The sequence below is a fragment of the Myxine glutinosa genome, chromosome 2 (genome assembly GCF_964187855.1).
Source record: "Myxine glutinosa chromosome 2, kmMyxGlut1.1, whole genome shotgun sequence".
NCBI classification, from domain to species: domain Eukaryota; kingdom Metazoa; phylum Chordata; class Myxini; order Myxiniformes; family Myxinidae; genus Myxine; species Myxine glutinosa.
In genome coordinates, this window is record NC_136262.1 from 25,897,281 (window position 1) to 25,914,685 (window position 17,405).

The 17,405-nt window shown below is 49.3% G+C and overlaps 1 protein-coding gene across 1 annotated transcript in view; it reads left to right on the forward strand.

Moving 5' to 3' along the window:
• The first annotated feature begins 1,020 nt into the window (after positions 1–1,020).
• LOC137421979 (histone-lysine N-methyltransferase ASH1L) overlaps positions 1,021–17,405 on the forward strand; it is a 328,014-nt gene continuing 311,629 nt past the window's right edge. Inside the window, exon 1 of the mRNA XM_078773027.1 lies at positions 1,021–1,667. Coding sequence (XP_078629153.1) covers positions 1,290–1,667 — 378 coding nt within the window. The 5' untranslated portion in view covers positions 1,021–1,289. The remainder of the gene's footprint in view (positions 1,668–17,405) is intronic.

Sequence of the window (17,405 nt, forward strand, 5' to 3'; positions counted from 1 at the left end):
ATGTATTGTATAGCTCCTCCCTATTTATGACGTCGTGGTGTTGCGTTGATGTATTCCCCGTTTATAATGATCACATTGCATCAATTCATTGCACACCTTAACCGGTTTGTACGTGACTCATCCTGTTGTAAAGTAAGTCGCAAAAGGATTGTGTTCGAACTGCAAATGACAATGCTGATAATGTAGATGAATATACCCATATTATCGTGATCATGTGGTGGTGGCGAAATTTCCCAAATTACAATTGTGGTACGGGGAATAAGAAAGAAATTTGACCCTGACCCATTTGGCCCATTCGGTCCATCATGCCAGCGTTACATCAACACCAGATATAAATAAATCAGGCAAGCTAGGGAATAAAACCGTTAGGTGTACGTTTCTAATTTATAGCACCATCATCCCCCCTGCCCACCACCCCCCCCCCCCCCCCACCCACACATAGACATATACACACACACAGACACACACATACACATATACATACACACACACACACACACACATACGCACTCATATACACGGACACACACACAAGACTCAAACATACATATACACACACACACACACACACACACACACACACACACACACACACACACACACACACACACACACACACACACACACACACACACACACACACACACGTGTAAGCATTGTATAGATCATGGATGCCCCGTCCCAGATTTCCAGCTATTGGTCCGAATGAGTGTTAATTGACTGGCGACCTCCCAATGGCAGGTTTATCCCGATAGCTCGAGCCGTCGTGTTGTGAGTAAGTGAGTTGCGTCATTTGTTATTAAGAAATCAGAGGAGGTTGTTTTATCACCGTATTGGTCACACGAAGGGTGCTGGTGCTGGAAGCAGGGTGGGAATTGACAAGTTGGTCGGGAGTGGGGGGGGGGGAGGGGGAGGGAGCGTGATCGGCAAAGAGGCGAACAAAGTGGGAGACAAGAGGGGTGGGAGGGGCGCGGGCGACTTGGGACACGAAGGGAGGGAGCGGCTCGGCTCGGTGGGCTCGAAGCCTGAGGAGGAAAGGACGGTGGGGTGGGGGGAGGCTGGAGGCGCGCTCGCCATCTGCCGCGCTCGCCAGCCGGGCCCCCAGAGAGAGGGAGAGACTGCTGGCGGCGCCTGCGAGGAAGCGAAAGGAATCGACAGGGAGGGAGCCTGATCGGACGGACGTGCGTCGAGGACGGACGCGATTCATACGATCGGCGGACATCTCGCGGAAGGCCAGAGCGGACGGTGGAGAGCGTGTCGGGGCCGCGCCCGGGGCCGGTCTGGATGACATGACATGGCAGCCGGACGGTCGTCCGGGCTCCGCGAGCCGAGCGGTTCGCAGTGACGGAGCCGACGCGACGACCATGGACGTAGCGGCCTCCCCGCCGAGCCCCAAGACGGTCGATCGGGGCCGCGGACCGCTGGGGACACCCGCGGGCGATGGGGCGGCGCCGCCGTCGAGCAAAGGCACCGACAACGAATTCTCCATCAAGGAGACCAACTTCGCGGGAGGAGGCCTCAAGCTGAAGATCCAGGCGAACAAACGGACCAAGAAACCGCCTCGGAGTCTGGAGAACTACGTGTGCCGCCCGTCCATAAAGATCACCATCAAACAGCCGAACAAGGGTCCGCCCAGTGCACCGGTCACCGCTCCCGCTCCGTCCCGGGTAAGCAGGGGGGTTACGCAACGAGTCGCTCACCCCGCGGGTCGTTAACGACCATATTGATGTCGCTCACCCCGTGGATCACTCACTGCGCCATCTGCTCGCCGCGGCAACACCTCTTCTTAAACCCCTTTATTTCCCCCTTACCCATGAACATGACCCGTTAATATTGTGCGTGTACATTACCATGTCCACCAGTTCGTCTGTATTTGTGTTGTGTCCAATGCCCTGAGGTTTGTCCGCAGTCGAGTCGGGATCCGGATGATTTAACCGTTTTATTCTTGATTATTTATTTATTTATTTTGACCAGGCATCTAAATGCTCCGAATGCTCCGAATGACCGGAGGGACCGAGCTGGTGATGGTCTCTCCCTCTCTCCGTAATCTCTCGGCGCTGTCGATTCTCGCTAAGGTGTCCTCCACTCCCTCCATGCCTCCACTCCCTCCATGCCTCCACTCCCTCCATTCCCTCCATGCCTCCATGCCTCCACTCCCTCCATTCCCCCCATGCTTCCACTCCCTCCATGCCTCCACTCCCACTCCCTCCATGCCTCCACTCCCTCCACTCCCTCCACTCCCTCCATGCTTCCATTCCCTCCATGCCTCCACTCCCTCCATGCCTCCACTCCCTCCATGCCTCCACTCCCTCCATGCCTCTACTCCCTCCATGCCTCCACTCCCTCCACTCACTCCATGCCTTTACTCCCTCCATTCCCTCCAAGGGCTCCATGGCTTACACTCCTTCCACTCCATACACTCCCTCCATGGCCTCCACTCCATACACTCCCTCCATGGCCTCCACTCCCTCCATGGCCTCCACTCCATACACTCCATCCATGGCCTGCACTTCCTCCACTCCATACACTCCCTCCATGGCCTCCACTCCCTCCACTTCCTCCATGCCTCCACTCCCTCCATGCCTCCACTCCCTCCACTCTCTCCACTCCCTCCAAAGCCTCCACTCCATCCACTGCCTCCACTCCATCCATGGCTTACACTCCTTACACTCCCTCCATGGCCTCCACTTCCTCCATGGCTTACACCTTACACTTCCTCCACTCCATACACTCCCTCCATGGCTTCCACTCCCTCCACTCCATACACTCCCTCCACTCCCTCCATGCCTCCACTCCCTCCATGGCCGCCACTCTCTCCACACCCTCCATGGCCTCCACTCCCTCCACTCCCTTCATGGCCTCTGTGTTCGCCTTTCTCCATTCGTGAGCTCCATGTCCGTCGTGGCGGACTCGACCTTCCCTGCCTGTTTGGATTACCCTGTTTGGAGACCTTGAAACGCAGCTCCTGAGAATGCGGACAGAGCCCTCTCTCTGTCTGTCTCTCCCTCTCTCTGGCTGTCTCTCCCTCTCTCTGTCTGTCTCTCCCTCTCTCTGTCTCTCCCTCTCTTTGTCTCTCCCTCTCTTTGTCTCTCCCTCTCTCTGTCTGTCTCTCCCTCTCTCTGTCTGTCTCTCCCTCTCTCTGTCTGTCTCTCCCTCTCTCTGTCTGTCTCTCCCTCTCTCTGTCTGTCTCTCCCTCTCTCTGTCTGTCTCTCCCTCTCTCTGTCTGTCTCTCCCTCTCTCTGTCTGTCTCTCCCTCTCTCTGTCTGTCTCTCCCTCTCTCTGTCTGTCTCTCCCTCTCTCTGTCTGTCTCTCCCTCTCTCTGTCTGTCTCTCCCTCTCTCTGTCTGTCTCTCCCTCTCTCTGTCTGTCTCTCCCTCTCTCTGTCTGTCTCTCCCTCTCTCTGTCTGTCTCTCCCTCTCTCTGTCTGTCTCTCCCTCTCTCTGTCTGTCTCTCCCTCTCTCTGTCTGTATCTCCCTCTCTCTCTGTCTGTCTCTCCCTCTCTCTGTCTGTATCTCCCTCTCTCTCTGTCTGTCTCTCCCTCTCTCTGTCTGTCTCTCCCTCTCTTTGTCTCTCCCTCTCTTTGTCTCTCCCTCTCTCTGTCTCTCCCTCTCTCTGTCTGTCTTTCCCTCTCTCTGTCTGTCTCTCCCTCTCTCTGTCTGTCTCTCCCTCTCTCTGTCTGTCTCTCCCTCTCTCTGTCTGTCTCTCCCTCTCTCTGTCTGTCTCTCCCTCTCTCTGTCTGTCTCTCCCTCTCTCTGTCTGTCTCTCCCTCTCTCTGTCTGTCTCTCCCTCTCTCTGTCTGTCTCTCCCTCTCTCTGTCTGTCTCTCCCTCTCTCTGTCTGTCTCTCCCTCTCTCTGTCTGTCTCTCCCTCTCTCTGTCTGTCTCTCCCTCTCTCTGTCTGTCTCTCCCTCTCTCTGTCTGTCTCTCCCTCTCTCTGTCTGTCTCTCCCTCTCTCTGTCTGTCTCTCCCTCTCTCTGTCTGTCTCTCCCTCTCTCTGTCTGTCTCTCCCTCTCTCTGTCTGTCTCTCCCTCTCTCTGTCTGTCTCTCCCTCTCTCTGTCTGTCTCTCCCCCTCTCTGTTCCCCCCCTCTCTGTTTCTCCCCCTCTCTGTTTCTCCCTCTCTGTTTCTCCCCCTCTGTTTCTCCCCCTCTGTTTCTCCCCCTCTCTGTTTCTCCCCTTCCCTGTTTCTCCCCCTCCCTGTTTCTCCCTCTCTGTTCCCCCCCTCTCTGTTTCTCCCTCTCTGTTTCTCCCTCTCTGTTTCTCCCTCTCTGTTTCTCCCTCTCTGTTTCTCCCTCTCTGTTTCTCCCTCTCTGTTTCTCCCTCTCTGTTTCTCCCTCTCTGTTTCTCCCTCTCTGTTTCTCTCTCTCTGTTTCTCCCTCTCTGTTTCTCCCTCTCTGTTTCTCCCTCCCTGTTTCTCCCTCTCTCTTTCTCCCTCTCTGTTTCTCCCTCTCTGTTTCTCCCTCTCTGTTTCTCCCTCTCTCTTTCTCCCTCTCTGTTTCTCCCTCTCTCTGTTTCTCCCTCTCTGTTTCTCCCTCTCTGTTTCTCCCTCTCTGTTTCTCCCTCTCTGTTTCTCCCTCTCTGTTTCTCCCTCTCCGTTTCTCCCTCTCCGTTTCTCCCTCTCCGTTTCTCCCTCTCTGTTTCCCCCTCTCTGCCTCTCCCTCTCTGCCTCTCCGTCTCTGCCTCTCCCTCTCTGTTTCTTCCTCTCTGTTTCACCTCTCTCTGTTTCTCTCTCTCTGCTTCTCCCTCTTTGTTTCTCCCTCTCTCTGTCTCTCTCTCTCTCTCTCTCTCTCTCTCTGTTTCTCCCTCTCTTGTTTCTCCCTCTCTTGTTTCTCCCTCTCTTGTTTCTCCCTCTCTCTGTTTCGCCCCTCTCTGTTTCTCCCTCTCTTGTTTCTCCCTCTCTTGTTTCTCCCTCTCTCTGTTTCTGCCCCTCTCTGTTTCTCCCCCTCTCTGTTTCTCCTCCTCTCTGTTTCTCCCTCTCTCTGTTTCTCCCTCTCTCTGTTTCTCCCTCTCTCTGTTTCTCCCCCTCTCTGTTTCTCCCTCTCTCTGTTTCTCCCCTCTCTGTTTCTCCCTCTCTGTTTCTCCCCCTCTCTGTTTCTCCCCCTCTCTGTTTCTCCCCCTCTCTGTTTCTCCCCCTCTCTGTTTCTCCCCCTCTCTGTTTCTCCCCCTCTCTGTTTCTCCCCCTCTCTGTTTCTCCCCCTCTCTGTTTCTCCCCCTCTCTGTTTCTCCCCCTCTCTGTTTCTCCCCCTCTCTGTTTCTCCCCCTCTCTGTTTCTCCCCCTCTCTGTTTCTCCCCCTCTCTGTTTCTACCCCCTCTCTGTTTCTCCTCCTCTCTGTTTCTCCCCCTCTCTGTTTCCACCCCCTCTCTGTTTCTGCCCCTCTCTGTTTCTCCCCCTCTCTGTTTCTCCCCCTCTCTGTTTCTCCCCCTCTCTGTTTCTCCCTCTTTCTGTTTCTCCCTCTCTCTGTTTCTCCCCCTCTCTGTTTCTCCCTCTCTCTGTTTCTCCCCTCTCTGTTTCTCCCCTCTCTGTTTCTCCCCTCTCTGTTTCTCCCCCTCTCTGTTCCCCCCTCTCTGTTTCTCCCCCTCTCTGTTTCTCCCCCTCTCTGTTTCTCCCCCTCTCTGTTTCTCCCCCTCTCTGTTTCTCCCCCTCTCTGTTTCTCCCCCTCTCTGTTTCTCCCCCTCTCTGTTTCTCCCCCTCTCTGTTTCTCCCCCTCTCTGTTTCTCCCCCTCTCTGTTTCTCCCCCTCTCTGTTTCTCCCCCTCTCTGTTTCTCCCCCTCTCTGTTTCTCCCCCTCTCTGTTTCTCCCCCTCTCTGTTTCTCCCCCTCTCTGTTTCTCCCCCTCTCTGTTTCTCCCCCTCTCTGTTTCTCCCCCTCTCTGTTTCTCCCTCTCTGTTTCTCCCCCTCTCTGTTTCTCCTCCTCTCTGTTTCTCCCCCTCTCTGTTTCCACTCCCCCTCTGTTTCTCCCCCTCTCAGTTTCTCCCCCTCTCTGTTTCTACCCCCTCTCTGTTTCTCCTCCTCTCTGTTTCTCCCCCTCTCTGTTTCCACCCCCTCTCTGTTTCCCCCCCTCTCTGTTTCTCCCTATCTCTGTTTCTGCCCCTCTCTGTTTCTCCCCCTCTCTGTTTCTCCCCCTCTCTGTTTCTCCCTCTCTCTGTTTCTCCCTCTCTCTGTTTCTCCCCCTCTCTGTTTCTCCCTCTCTGTTTCTCCCTCTCTGTTTCTCCCTCTCTGTTTCTCCCTCTCTGTTTCTCCCTCTCTGTTTCTCCCTCTCTGTTTCCCCCTCTCTGTTTCTCCCTCTCTGTTTCTCCCTCTCTGTTTCTCCCTCTCTGTTTCTCCCTCTCTGTTTCTCCCTCTCTGTTTCTCCCTCTCTGTTTCTCCCTCTCTGTTTCTCCCTCTCTGTTTCCCCCTCTCTGTTTCTCCCTCTCTGTTTCTCCCTCTCTGCTTCTTCCTCTCTGTTTCTCCCTCTCTGTTTCTCCCTCTCTGTTTCTCCCTCTCTGTTTCTCCCTCTCTGTTTCTCCCTCTCTGTTTCTCCCTCTCTGTTTCTTCCTCTCTCTCTCTCTGTCTCTGCCTCTCTTTGTCTCCCTCTCTCTGTTTCTCCCTCTCTCTGTTTCTCCCTCTTTCTGTCTCTCCATCTCTCTCTGTTTCTCCCTCTCTCTGTTTCTCCCTCTCTCTGTCTCTCCATCTCTCTCTGTCTCTCCATCTCTCTCTGTTTCTCCCTCTCTCTGTTTCTCCCTCTCTCTGTTTCTCCCTCTCTCTGTTTCTCCCTCTCTCTGTTTCTCCCTCTCTCTGTTTCTCCCTCTCTGTTTCTCCCTCTCTGTTTCTCTCTCTCTGTTTCTCCCTCTCTCTGTTTCTTCCTCTCTGTTTCTCCCTCTCTCTGTCTATATTTCATCATCTGTCTGTCTCTTTCCCTCTATGTCCCTTGCTCTGTTTCTTCCTCTCTCTCTGTTTCTCGCTCCCTCGGTCTCTTCCTCTCTTTGTCTCCCTCTCTCTGTTTCTCCCTCTCTCTGTTTCTCCCTCTCTCTGTTTCTCCCTCTCTCTGTCTCTCCATCTCTCTCTGTTTCTCCCTCTCTCTGTTTCTCCCTCTTTCTGTCTCTCCATCTCTCTCTGTTTCTCCCTCTCTCTGTCTCTCCCTCTCTCTGGCTCTATTTCGTCCACTGTCTGTCTCTCTGCCTCTTTGTCCCTTGCTCTTCACACCTCTCTCAGTTTTACTCCCATCCCTTATTTTTTTTAAATATCTCTCTGCCTCACTGCCTGTCTCTCCAATTCTCTCTCTTTCTCCTTCTCTCTCTGTATCTCCCTCCTTCTCTCTCTGTATCTCCCTCCTTCTCTCTCTGTATCTCCCTCCTTCTCTCTCTGTGTCTCCCTCCTTCTCTCTCTGTGTCTCCCTCCTTCTCTCTCTGTATCTCCCTCCTCTGTCTGTATCTACCTCCTTCTCTCTCTGTATCTCCCTCCTTCTCTGTCTGTATCTCCCTCCTTCTCTCTCTGTATCTCCCTCCTCTGCCTGTATCTACCTCCTTCTTTGTCTGTATCTCCCTCCTTCTCTGTCTGTATCTCCCTCCTTCTCTCTCTGTCTCCCTCCTTCTCTGTCTCCCTCTCTATATGTCTCTGTCTCTCTCTCTCTCTTCCTTGCTCTTTGTCTGTCCCTCTCCCTCTGTCTTCCCACTCTCTTCTCTGTCGCACATCCCCTCTCTCTTATTCCTTTCTTCTGTCTCTCTCTTTCTCTCCTCCCCTCCCCCCCTTCCCCACTCTGTCTCTCCCTCTCTCTCCCTCTCTCTCCCTCTCTCTCCCTCTCTCTCCCTCCCTCTCCCTCTCTCCCCCTCTCTCTCCCTCTCTCTCCCTCTCTCCCCCTCTCTCTCCCTCTCTCTACATCTCTCTCCCTTGCTCCATCTATCTCCCCGTTTTTCTTTCCCTTTCCCACAGTCCATGCAGACAATCACTATAAATACAGTTATCCATACTTACTTTGTCCATTTGGAGTCCATGTTAACAATGTGCCTTGTCCAAACATAACATGGCCATATAAAATACCTAATAAAGAGGTGGACGCTAATAAAGTTTGATGCTAATTTTAGATGGTCATGTGGTATGACTGTGGTCCATGTGCTGTCAAAACTTGTAGAAAATACATGTAGCACCACAGGTGCCAAGTGGTAATTGTATGTTTCTCGGTAGAGAAGTTTGGGAGGAGATAAGAGTAAGGTTGAATAGATAGAATGTGCATTCTACCACCATGTCATGTATTGAGTATATAGGGGATTGCAGGGAATCCAAGTGCAGCTATATTTGCATATGTAATAAATAGATGGGCTGTTCAGATGTAATGTACTGTATTTTTATTCTGAAAAAGGAAGTGGGTTCCAGGAATCCCTGGAATGTGGAATCCAACCTTCCCCATGGATTCATCTCTGCTATACAACGAAAACCTGTGTTATGCAGTCATTGCTTCCTTGCCCACCTGCTTTATGTGGCTAAAGGACCAACCATCATACTACATTACACCAAATGTATGTATGCATGCATGTATGTGCACACATATGCACCTTATATAATCAAAAAGGTCTTGGTCAATCTCCACCAAACTATCTACACGTACTTGGGGTACCTGTGAGACGGTCATGGGCACAATTAACATTGGCCTCTCACCCCCTGAGGTTGTGATAGTGGGGGCCATTCAAGTCCTTTGTACCATGATACTGATTATTATAAGTGGAAAATAAGGGGGCACATCCAGTGTCTTCATAAACAGGGTACAGGCGGGTGCAACCAATAATTTTTACAAGGGGGAGCTGGGGCGCAACCATGTTTTATAAATGGGGGAGGGTCGTATGAAATATAATTCTTATAGGGGTGGAGGGGTTGGGGTGCAAGCACGATTTTTATTAAGGGGGGCAAGGGGTAACTGCAAGATATTTCACTGACACCATAATTCTCTCCCTGAAGGAGCGGGGATTTATAAATGGATGAAAAATTAAATGAGCTTGATTATGCAGACGACAAACTTTTATGGGCACTCCACGCAGGTGTAATGGTTTCTTTGTTTTACCTCCTGTGGCATACCTGCTACCATCTCAGAGGACATGTACGTTAACCTTGCGGCATGCTTTCCGCATTGCAATCCTTGCAGCAATACACAACGGGGCCTGTGCTTGTGGTGTGACCTTTAAAACACCAGGTTAGGAGCTCGGAAGATGGGTTTGCAGTCTCCCGGGTTCCGTTGCTAAACCGGACTGGTTTCAGCATCAGGGAGCGCAGGGTTCACTTTGGGTTCAAGAGCCACGGCGGAGGTCAGTCAGATCCTGTGCCTTGATAATGATTTGCTTCCTTATTCGGTGCAAGTCTCGCATACTTTGTGCTCCTCGTCATCAGAGCGGTAGGGATACAGTAGTGCCATTTGGGACAACATAGATCAGCTAATTCGTACATTTGGCAGGTGCTCTCGGCGAAGAATTCATTTGCTGTGGCCTTGGCTCGAGAGTGCAGGCCTAATGGTAATCGGCTGCAGGCTTTTAGTCATGGCCGTTACATTGATGAGACACTTAATTAAAGGATCCTTTGGCACTCACTAACTCCGCACAGATCCCCACCTACACAGGACATTACACGATGCATGTACAATACAACGACATTGTACGGTTTGACGACCGAAATCAAAGTGCGGAATTCTTTGGCAAATGCGGACAAGATCATAACGGTGCATTTTGAACTTTCCCCCCCCCCCCCCATATTGATCTCTGGCCGACGTTTGGAGCTCCGTGCGCTCCGAGGCCGTTTCCCCCTGAAAGCAAATGAGTTCTATTGATTTGAGACATGAATCTGGGGGTGCAGCGCGTGCATTGTAAAACCGCCACCTGCGTTCCACGGCCTTGGCTCCTTGTGGCGCGGTTAATGTAAAAAGGCGACCGTGAATTCGATTGCCTCTGATATGGGGTTATCTAATGCCGTGTAAGTACGTGTAATTACGGCTGGAGGTGTGTGATGCTCGCAGGTTGGTTGTTTATGAAGACGGACGGAGATTGACCTTGCGTCTGTCGTGTTGCTTAGCTGTCTTTGCGCAGGTAGACGTGTTCGGCTTGTACGCTGGGGGTTTATTTTATGTTTTATGCACATGCACCTGGTATTCTCACATGTACCAAGATAGCTTTTAAAATATCTAGCTGTGATTGCTTTCATCCCACTTGTACTTGGAGAGAGGAGCTGTGGGGTTGTGGTGTGCAGGGGGCATGCCTCTGGATAATTCTTCCAGCCTCCATTATACTTGAAAACAACCATTGTTTCAGAGAAAAAGAAGCTTCCACTTACAAACATAATATGCTCATTTAACCATACCCAAGCATACAACAACAAACAAAAACAACACGCATTTTAAGGCCATTTTCCCTGCTAGAGCGGGGATTAGCCTTGCGGTCCCCATGACAATGTTCTCCATTTTTCCCTATTTTCTGCATCTCCCCTTGTTAACCCCCTTGCCCGCATTTCTTTTTCCACCATCTTTAGCCAAGTCTTTCTCAGTCTTCCCCGTCCTCTACTTCCTTTTACATTCATTTCCATCAGTCTTCTCAACCAGTCACTTTCATCCTTCCTCAACACATGACCAAACCATCTCAACCTGTTTCTCTTCACAGCATCAATCACAGGCTCTATTCCCATCATCTTTCACGATTCATCATTTGTCTTCCTCTCTCTCAACGATACTCCACACATCCACCGAACCATTCGCATTTCCACCCTTTCCAGCCTTTGTTGCTGCTCTACGTTCATTACCCATGTCTCGCTCCCATAACTCGTAACACGTCTCACACATGCAGCATATACCTTTCCCTTCAGCTTCAACGACACTCCCCTCCTCGTCAGCACGCCACTCAGTTCCCAAAACTTCTTCCATGCACATCTCACTCTAGCAACCGTTGCTGAGTCTGATCCACCTTCTACATTCAGCATGTCATGTCAATTCAACCATACCCAAGCATACATCTTTATATTGTATAAATCAACCAGTGGGATAAGGGAAGAATGGGGATGGAGGGAAATGGCATGGGATTGAGAAGGGAAGAGGGGATTGAGGAAAGTAGGAGGAGGAGGAGGAGGAGGAGGTTCGTTAGAGTTGTGGAGAGGAGATCTTTCCCAATGATCGAGCAAACAAACCTCAGCGCAAGTAATCCGTTTCTATCGATTACGTCGATTTCCAGTTTGCAACACTATCTGTCTTAAGTGGCTGTTTCAGAAATAATTTTTCAGGAGGAGGGATCCATCCAACATGCAACGCTAGTAATTAGCTAAAGCCTAAAATACAGGCCCCTTACAAAGTCATCCTAGCTTGCAGTGGAACAAAGCCATCTTACCAAAGAGTTATTGTCTTGCAAAAGGCCTCATCATCTCGACAAACTGCCTATTACAAGGCTGATGCAGCGCAAGGCAGCAGCTGTCGTGATACCAAGAATCACAGTGACGTCGAGGGCAGTAAAAAGCCAAGTAGTTGAGCTACACAGCAGGGATTGACCCAATAATAGGTATTGGAGTAGCAACAGTTTGAGGAATTGGGAGGAAGAAGAGGATATAAACCAGGAAAAAGCAAACATGGGCAAAAGACTAAAAATTGAGGATGGAGAGTGGGAGGAAGCAAAAGCTAATTGGAAGGAAAATAGAAGAAGGAACAAAAAAGGAAGAGAAGAGAGAAGGATACGGAGACGGCCGAACAGAAGAGAAGAAAAGAGATTGTACAATCTCCCCATTTTTTCACATATGCCAAAATCATAGCCCACGACCTGAAAAGGTCAAGACCCGATGGTCACACGGGTTTTAAAATTTCGCAACACTGATGTTTAAAAAGTAAAGAGATAAGGAAGAGAATCTTCAATTAATGAAGACAACTACCGACAAGTTGAAGTGTGCAAGGCAGCATCGCTGGCATCATCGAGTGGTCACGTGTCCCTGCCTTAAGGTATGGGCAAGATAATATCAGCTTGAAGTACAGAACCTTCCCAGGTAAATTGTATGCTGTTTGATATCACGTGACATGTTGGGAATACCTTTTTTTACAACTCAACACATCATCAGTAATGTCATAAGTAACATCAAATGAATTCACTACCAAATGTAAAGATGAAATCGATAAGACGCTCGACCAAACTCGATTTACAGTCGAGAGAGATAGATATATCGACAGATACATGGATAGATTTCTCCTTAGTTTACCAAAGTCAACAAGCCCATAGGGGGAAGTGTGCAGGCCAGAATTATAAGCATCGGTCTTGGACATGCGTTTCTGCCCGAGGGCTTCATCAACAAGACAAAACGATCTAAAAAGGCAAGCTTGTCCAGGGAGCTGTTATGCCCCATGGCACCTCATAACAGAGATGGAGAGGGAGAGGTATTCACTGTCATTGCCATGGACCGAGTGAAACGGAGAGAAAACGAGACGGGGGTGTTAGAGGTCGAAGAGATGGGAAAGAGACTGGGGGAAACCAAATGACGGTAGCAAGAAAGACTGACAAAGAGAAAACAAGGCAGACAGGGATGAACAGATAGAGTGCTGACAGAGATAGACATATGAACAAATATATAGACATATGTCCACAGGGCTCTTTCATCACCCACCAGCCAAAGGGCACAGTGTACAATGGTCACATGCATTTGCAAAAGTTTACATTAACATTTGTCTTGGACAGTGCTGTTACAAATTTGATGTCCTCATCAGGAAGCGAGCTCAAGAAAACAAGAAAAGAGGACGGGAGAGGTGGTGAGAGGTGAGGGAGAGACAGACAGAGACAGAGACAGACAGACAGACAGACACACACAGAGACGGAGTGAGGACAAGATAGATGGGAAACAACCAGAGAGACTAGGATAGCAAATGCGAGGATAGAAGGAGAACATGAAAGTCTGCCTTGACTACATTCTGTAGTGAATTTTTGCTCCAGCTGCTTGGCGTTTTTTTAACGGTTTCCTTTTGTGCCTGGGAAGCGCGACCTGAATAGGCCGACTGTAGCATTGAGCGTGGCGTCTTGATGAAGCTGTCTGGGCCCACATGACCCTACCACTTGAACAGGCCACGCTTTGATATGATAATTGCCTTCTGAGACCACGACCTTCCCTGGATGTCGCCCGTCGCAGCTATTGAGCCTCGAGGGTTGTGTGGCGGGATACTCTGCTCTTTGACTGGCAACGCTTGGTCCTCTGTGGGAAGAATCTTCCAGGATCAATGCAGCAAGGCCTGTCTCCCAGGGTCTCCTGGTGCTTTGTCGTCGAGGCAGATCAACCGGGGAGAATCACGACATGACTGGGTCTTTGCGCGCTCTTAGCCCGAGTACGATGTACGCGGTTCTGGGTTCGCTCACGTGCTGTTTCTTTTGAAACTTTTCTCGCGTAAGTTTTCTTTCTACTTGCAGACATGAAAGATCGCACGTCGCCTTTTGAAAAGACTAGGCCAGTGTGTGCCAGTGCCCAGGCACAAGTTCCAAATTCCTCCCTGACTGCACCTGGAGAGTATTTTGGCAGAGTCCACACAAACATCACAATCCATAAATGCCAATGGGATGAATCCCCATGACTTAGAAATAGATAAGACGAGTTCCATACATAACAAGAAAGAGCAATCGGAGATCGCAGGCCCTCGCCAGGACATATTTTAGTTGTTTTTAAGGCTTTTATGTTATGGCAGCCGAACCACGTGACCGACGACATTATTTTTTTTTCTCCGCCAATTTATCCCAAGATGACTTTCAAGAAATTTCATGTTGATCGGATGATGTTTTGTACTTGTCGAATTATGACGTCGTAATGGAGGCACCTATGACATCATCATTAACATATTTTATGCCCGATGGAGAGTTCTTCACAATGAGCCATGTCTCAATTTTTCTATGCAGTGCTTTCAGAGATATAGAGGTGTAAAGTTTTTCAGTTTTTCCAAGATGGCGCCTCATACCACGTGACCAATGATGTCATAATTATGATTTAAAAATTCTACAGGAGGAGGGGCACCTATGGTGAAAATTTCCTGTCAATCGGACCATCGGTCGCAGAGAAAAGAATATTTATTCTGTGAGGACAACCAAACAGACAGACAGACAAACAAACAAACGGACTCAAATGCAATACCCTCTCCTCTGGCGAGGGCAATAAGTTGGCAGTTGCGAAGACTAGTACTTTCTTTATAAATCGTGGCTCATCATTTGGTAGGCGTTGTTCAACCTATATTGCTTTTCCAGTTACTTTGCATCAAAGTTGGTGATCTTGATGTAATTCCATAATGACCGATAGGGTCTCCAATCACCTTGCTGTGCTCTATGCTTTTGATGCCTCATTACATCTGTGAACACACTAAGTAGGGAGACGTCAAATGTTGTTGTGTTCCTCATGGTAGCACCACAATCGATTTGGGCGATAGTCCGATGATCTGGAGCTGCTTTTCCACCCTCAAGTCATTCCATGATGGTTTGCTGGAACTGCAGCTCAACGCATCCACAGCGTTCCCTTACTTAGTCTTGTAAAAATCAGGATTAGATGTCTCGTGTGATCTTGACGACATGGACAACACGATAGCATGAGCATAATTGTGATGATACCTTGACGGCACATCGAGTGTACCAATCGGCTTGCCATTTTTGCATCTTCCTCATGAGTGGGTTTGGAAGGAAGGCATGGTTGATGATCGTCAATTTTATGCTCCAATAAAATGCTTACTTCGGGTTCCATTTAAAATGGTCGGAAAACCCTGATTTTGCAATTGCAAGGCTTCGCCATTTCTTTTAGAACGATGCAATTCCTTATCGAGTCATATGAGGCAGTATTGCTGCAACAAATATCACACAATGCTGACGTCGGATACACTCACTGCCACTCATTGTACACATTGTTGCATCACACTCAAACTTTTTGAGATGTGCGTCTGTGCCCCGTCAAGGTGGGTGGATCTCCTTAAAGACCGGATGCCATTCAATTTAATTTATGAATGAGGTTTAGACTGGCATTCAATTTCTTTATACTGCCAATTAAGTTGTGGACAGATCGGGACAAAACTTGGTGGATGATTTGGTTTCAGTAGGTCACAAGAACAAGCTGATTAGAATTTGGTTAAGGTCTGGATCCAGATCCGGCCTATCAGTGGGATACAATGTGCAAACTGTTTAGCCTGACGGAGGTATGCACTCTATCGAGTGCCATTTTGTAGTTGGCCATGCAACAATGGTGGAATCTCTACTTTCCCCCTTTTTGTGCATACATAATAACGCAAGGGATGGATGAGATGGATACAGAAGCAAGATTTTGGGTGTTGGGGTTAAGGGGACTGGTGTGGTTTTGGATGGGGGATGATCTGAGATGGTGGTGGACAGCTGTGGAGGGAAGAAGAAGATGGAAGAGAATGTGGGGGGAAAAGAGGAACAAATGAGTGGAGGTGTGCAGTAATTCTGGATTGCTCAATGGGGGTTGCAGGTGGACCATGTGCGCTATGCAGACACCTGAGGGAGGGACAAAGCATGGAGAGGGCGCAAGATCAGAAAGGAGGTGAAAGAATACAGAGAGACCACTGACCTGTCGGCGATGGCAAGGTGATAGGCCCATAGACTCAGCTTCATCGTCGGAGATTCCAAAGATGTTGAAGTCCTTGGTTTCCTCAGCATAAAGATATGAGGCAGGGCACCAGCCCAGATGGGAGAGCAATATGCCATCAAGGAGCGGATGAAAGCCTTGTAGGTAAATAGGAGTTCAGGTGTGCCAAGGAAGCACTTTGCACGATGGAGGATGCCCAGGCTGCGACTGGCTTTGGAGGCCAACTTTGAAATTTGGCTTGCCCATGGCTGAGAGTGAGTCCCAAGAGTTTGAGTGACTGGACGTCTTTGAGAGGGTTGTTGAGAAAATAGATGGGAAATTTTGCGGCGCAGTCCTTTCAGAGAAGAGAGACAGAAAGACAGTGTGTGGACATAGATAGGTATCTCAGGGTTAAAAACATATTCCAAGTGTGTGACCAGTTTGTCATTTGGTCAAGGTCTGAAGAGAGGGAAGACACTGCTGCCTGTCTGTCTGAAGGATGAGGAATGTCACGGCAGAGGGTGGAGTCATCATTAAAGAGATAGTGGATGTTCCAGAGAGTCGGTGAGATCATTTTTTAAAATTGAAATTCGTCCTAAACAAGACTGAGAGCCACTAAAAGTAAAGGGCTACAGATAAAAAGAAGAAGAGGAAAAACTGGAAAACCTTCACCTAGTCCTGAACAAGGAAACCTCTTTCCAGAACCACTGTGCCAGAGGGGGTAATTAGGCGAGGTGGAAAAATAAGTTTTCCCCCATTGGGTGTTTTTTAGGAGATCCCATCTCCGTACTGGATAGCTGTTGCCCTTTGTCAGGTGTTGTTTTAGTCTTGACAGAGTGTCACAGTCACCCTCCCCACAAAGCCAGTAATGGGTGTCAGTTTAGTCACCGACAGCCCGACCATGTGACAAGTAGCACTGGGTTACCAATGGTGGTCCCAACAGACTGACCTTACTGAAAGATTAATTGATGAAGACTAGGAATGGGGTGGGGGCAAGAACAATGCCTTGGGGTACTCCAGCCTTAACAGGAAGAGGAGAAGAAAGGATTCCGTTGAGATCCACACGTTGGCTCACGAGAGTGGAGGAGCTCGGTAATCCAAGAGTGGAGTTGGCCTTGGATTCCATAGGCAGAGAGTTTGGAGAGCAAGGTGGAATGCCAGACTGTATCAAAAGTTCTGGATATGTTCAGAGACACGGCCCTGATCTCATGACAGATATTGAGGGCCTTCATCCATTATTGGGAGAGCAGAAGCAGCATGTCCAAGATATAATACCGGTATAACCTGGTCTGAATCCAAATTGATGATCTGAGGTGAGGTTGTTGGAGAAAAGGAATAATTTCATGTCAACTGTGATGATGGATTATTTGGCCTTGTTGATGATTAGAAGTAAGGAAATTCGTCTGTAGTTGAGGGGATCAGCTTTTGCACCTTTTTATGGAATGCTGTAATTTTGGCTGATTTTCAAGCAGATGGAAGATGACCTTTGGCAATTGACAAGGTGAAAAGGGCAGAGAGAGGGAGTGCAAGAGCAGCAGAGCAGGTTTTTAGGACACGTGAGCCGATGCCTTTCGGTCCAGTAACAGAATTAGTCGATGGGTGCCAGAAACTTCTTCACCATCTCAGGTGCAAAAGACACAGAATCAAGGAGGTGCTGGGTGCGACTTGGAAGGGTGGATACACAGAGAGAGGGGATGGGGATACAATATTTGTAAGCAAACACAGAATTGAGGCATTGGGCCTTCTCACGACTGGAGTCTGCTGTGCTGTCATTTGAAGAGAGGGAAGGGATGGAAGGGGAGAATACACCAGAGACTTAACAAGGTGCCATCAAGTTTTAGAGGAGACAAGTTTGAAAGTTCAAGAAAGAGGTTGGTGGATACATGTTGTTTTC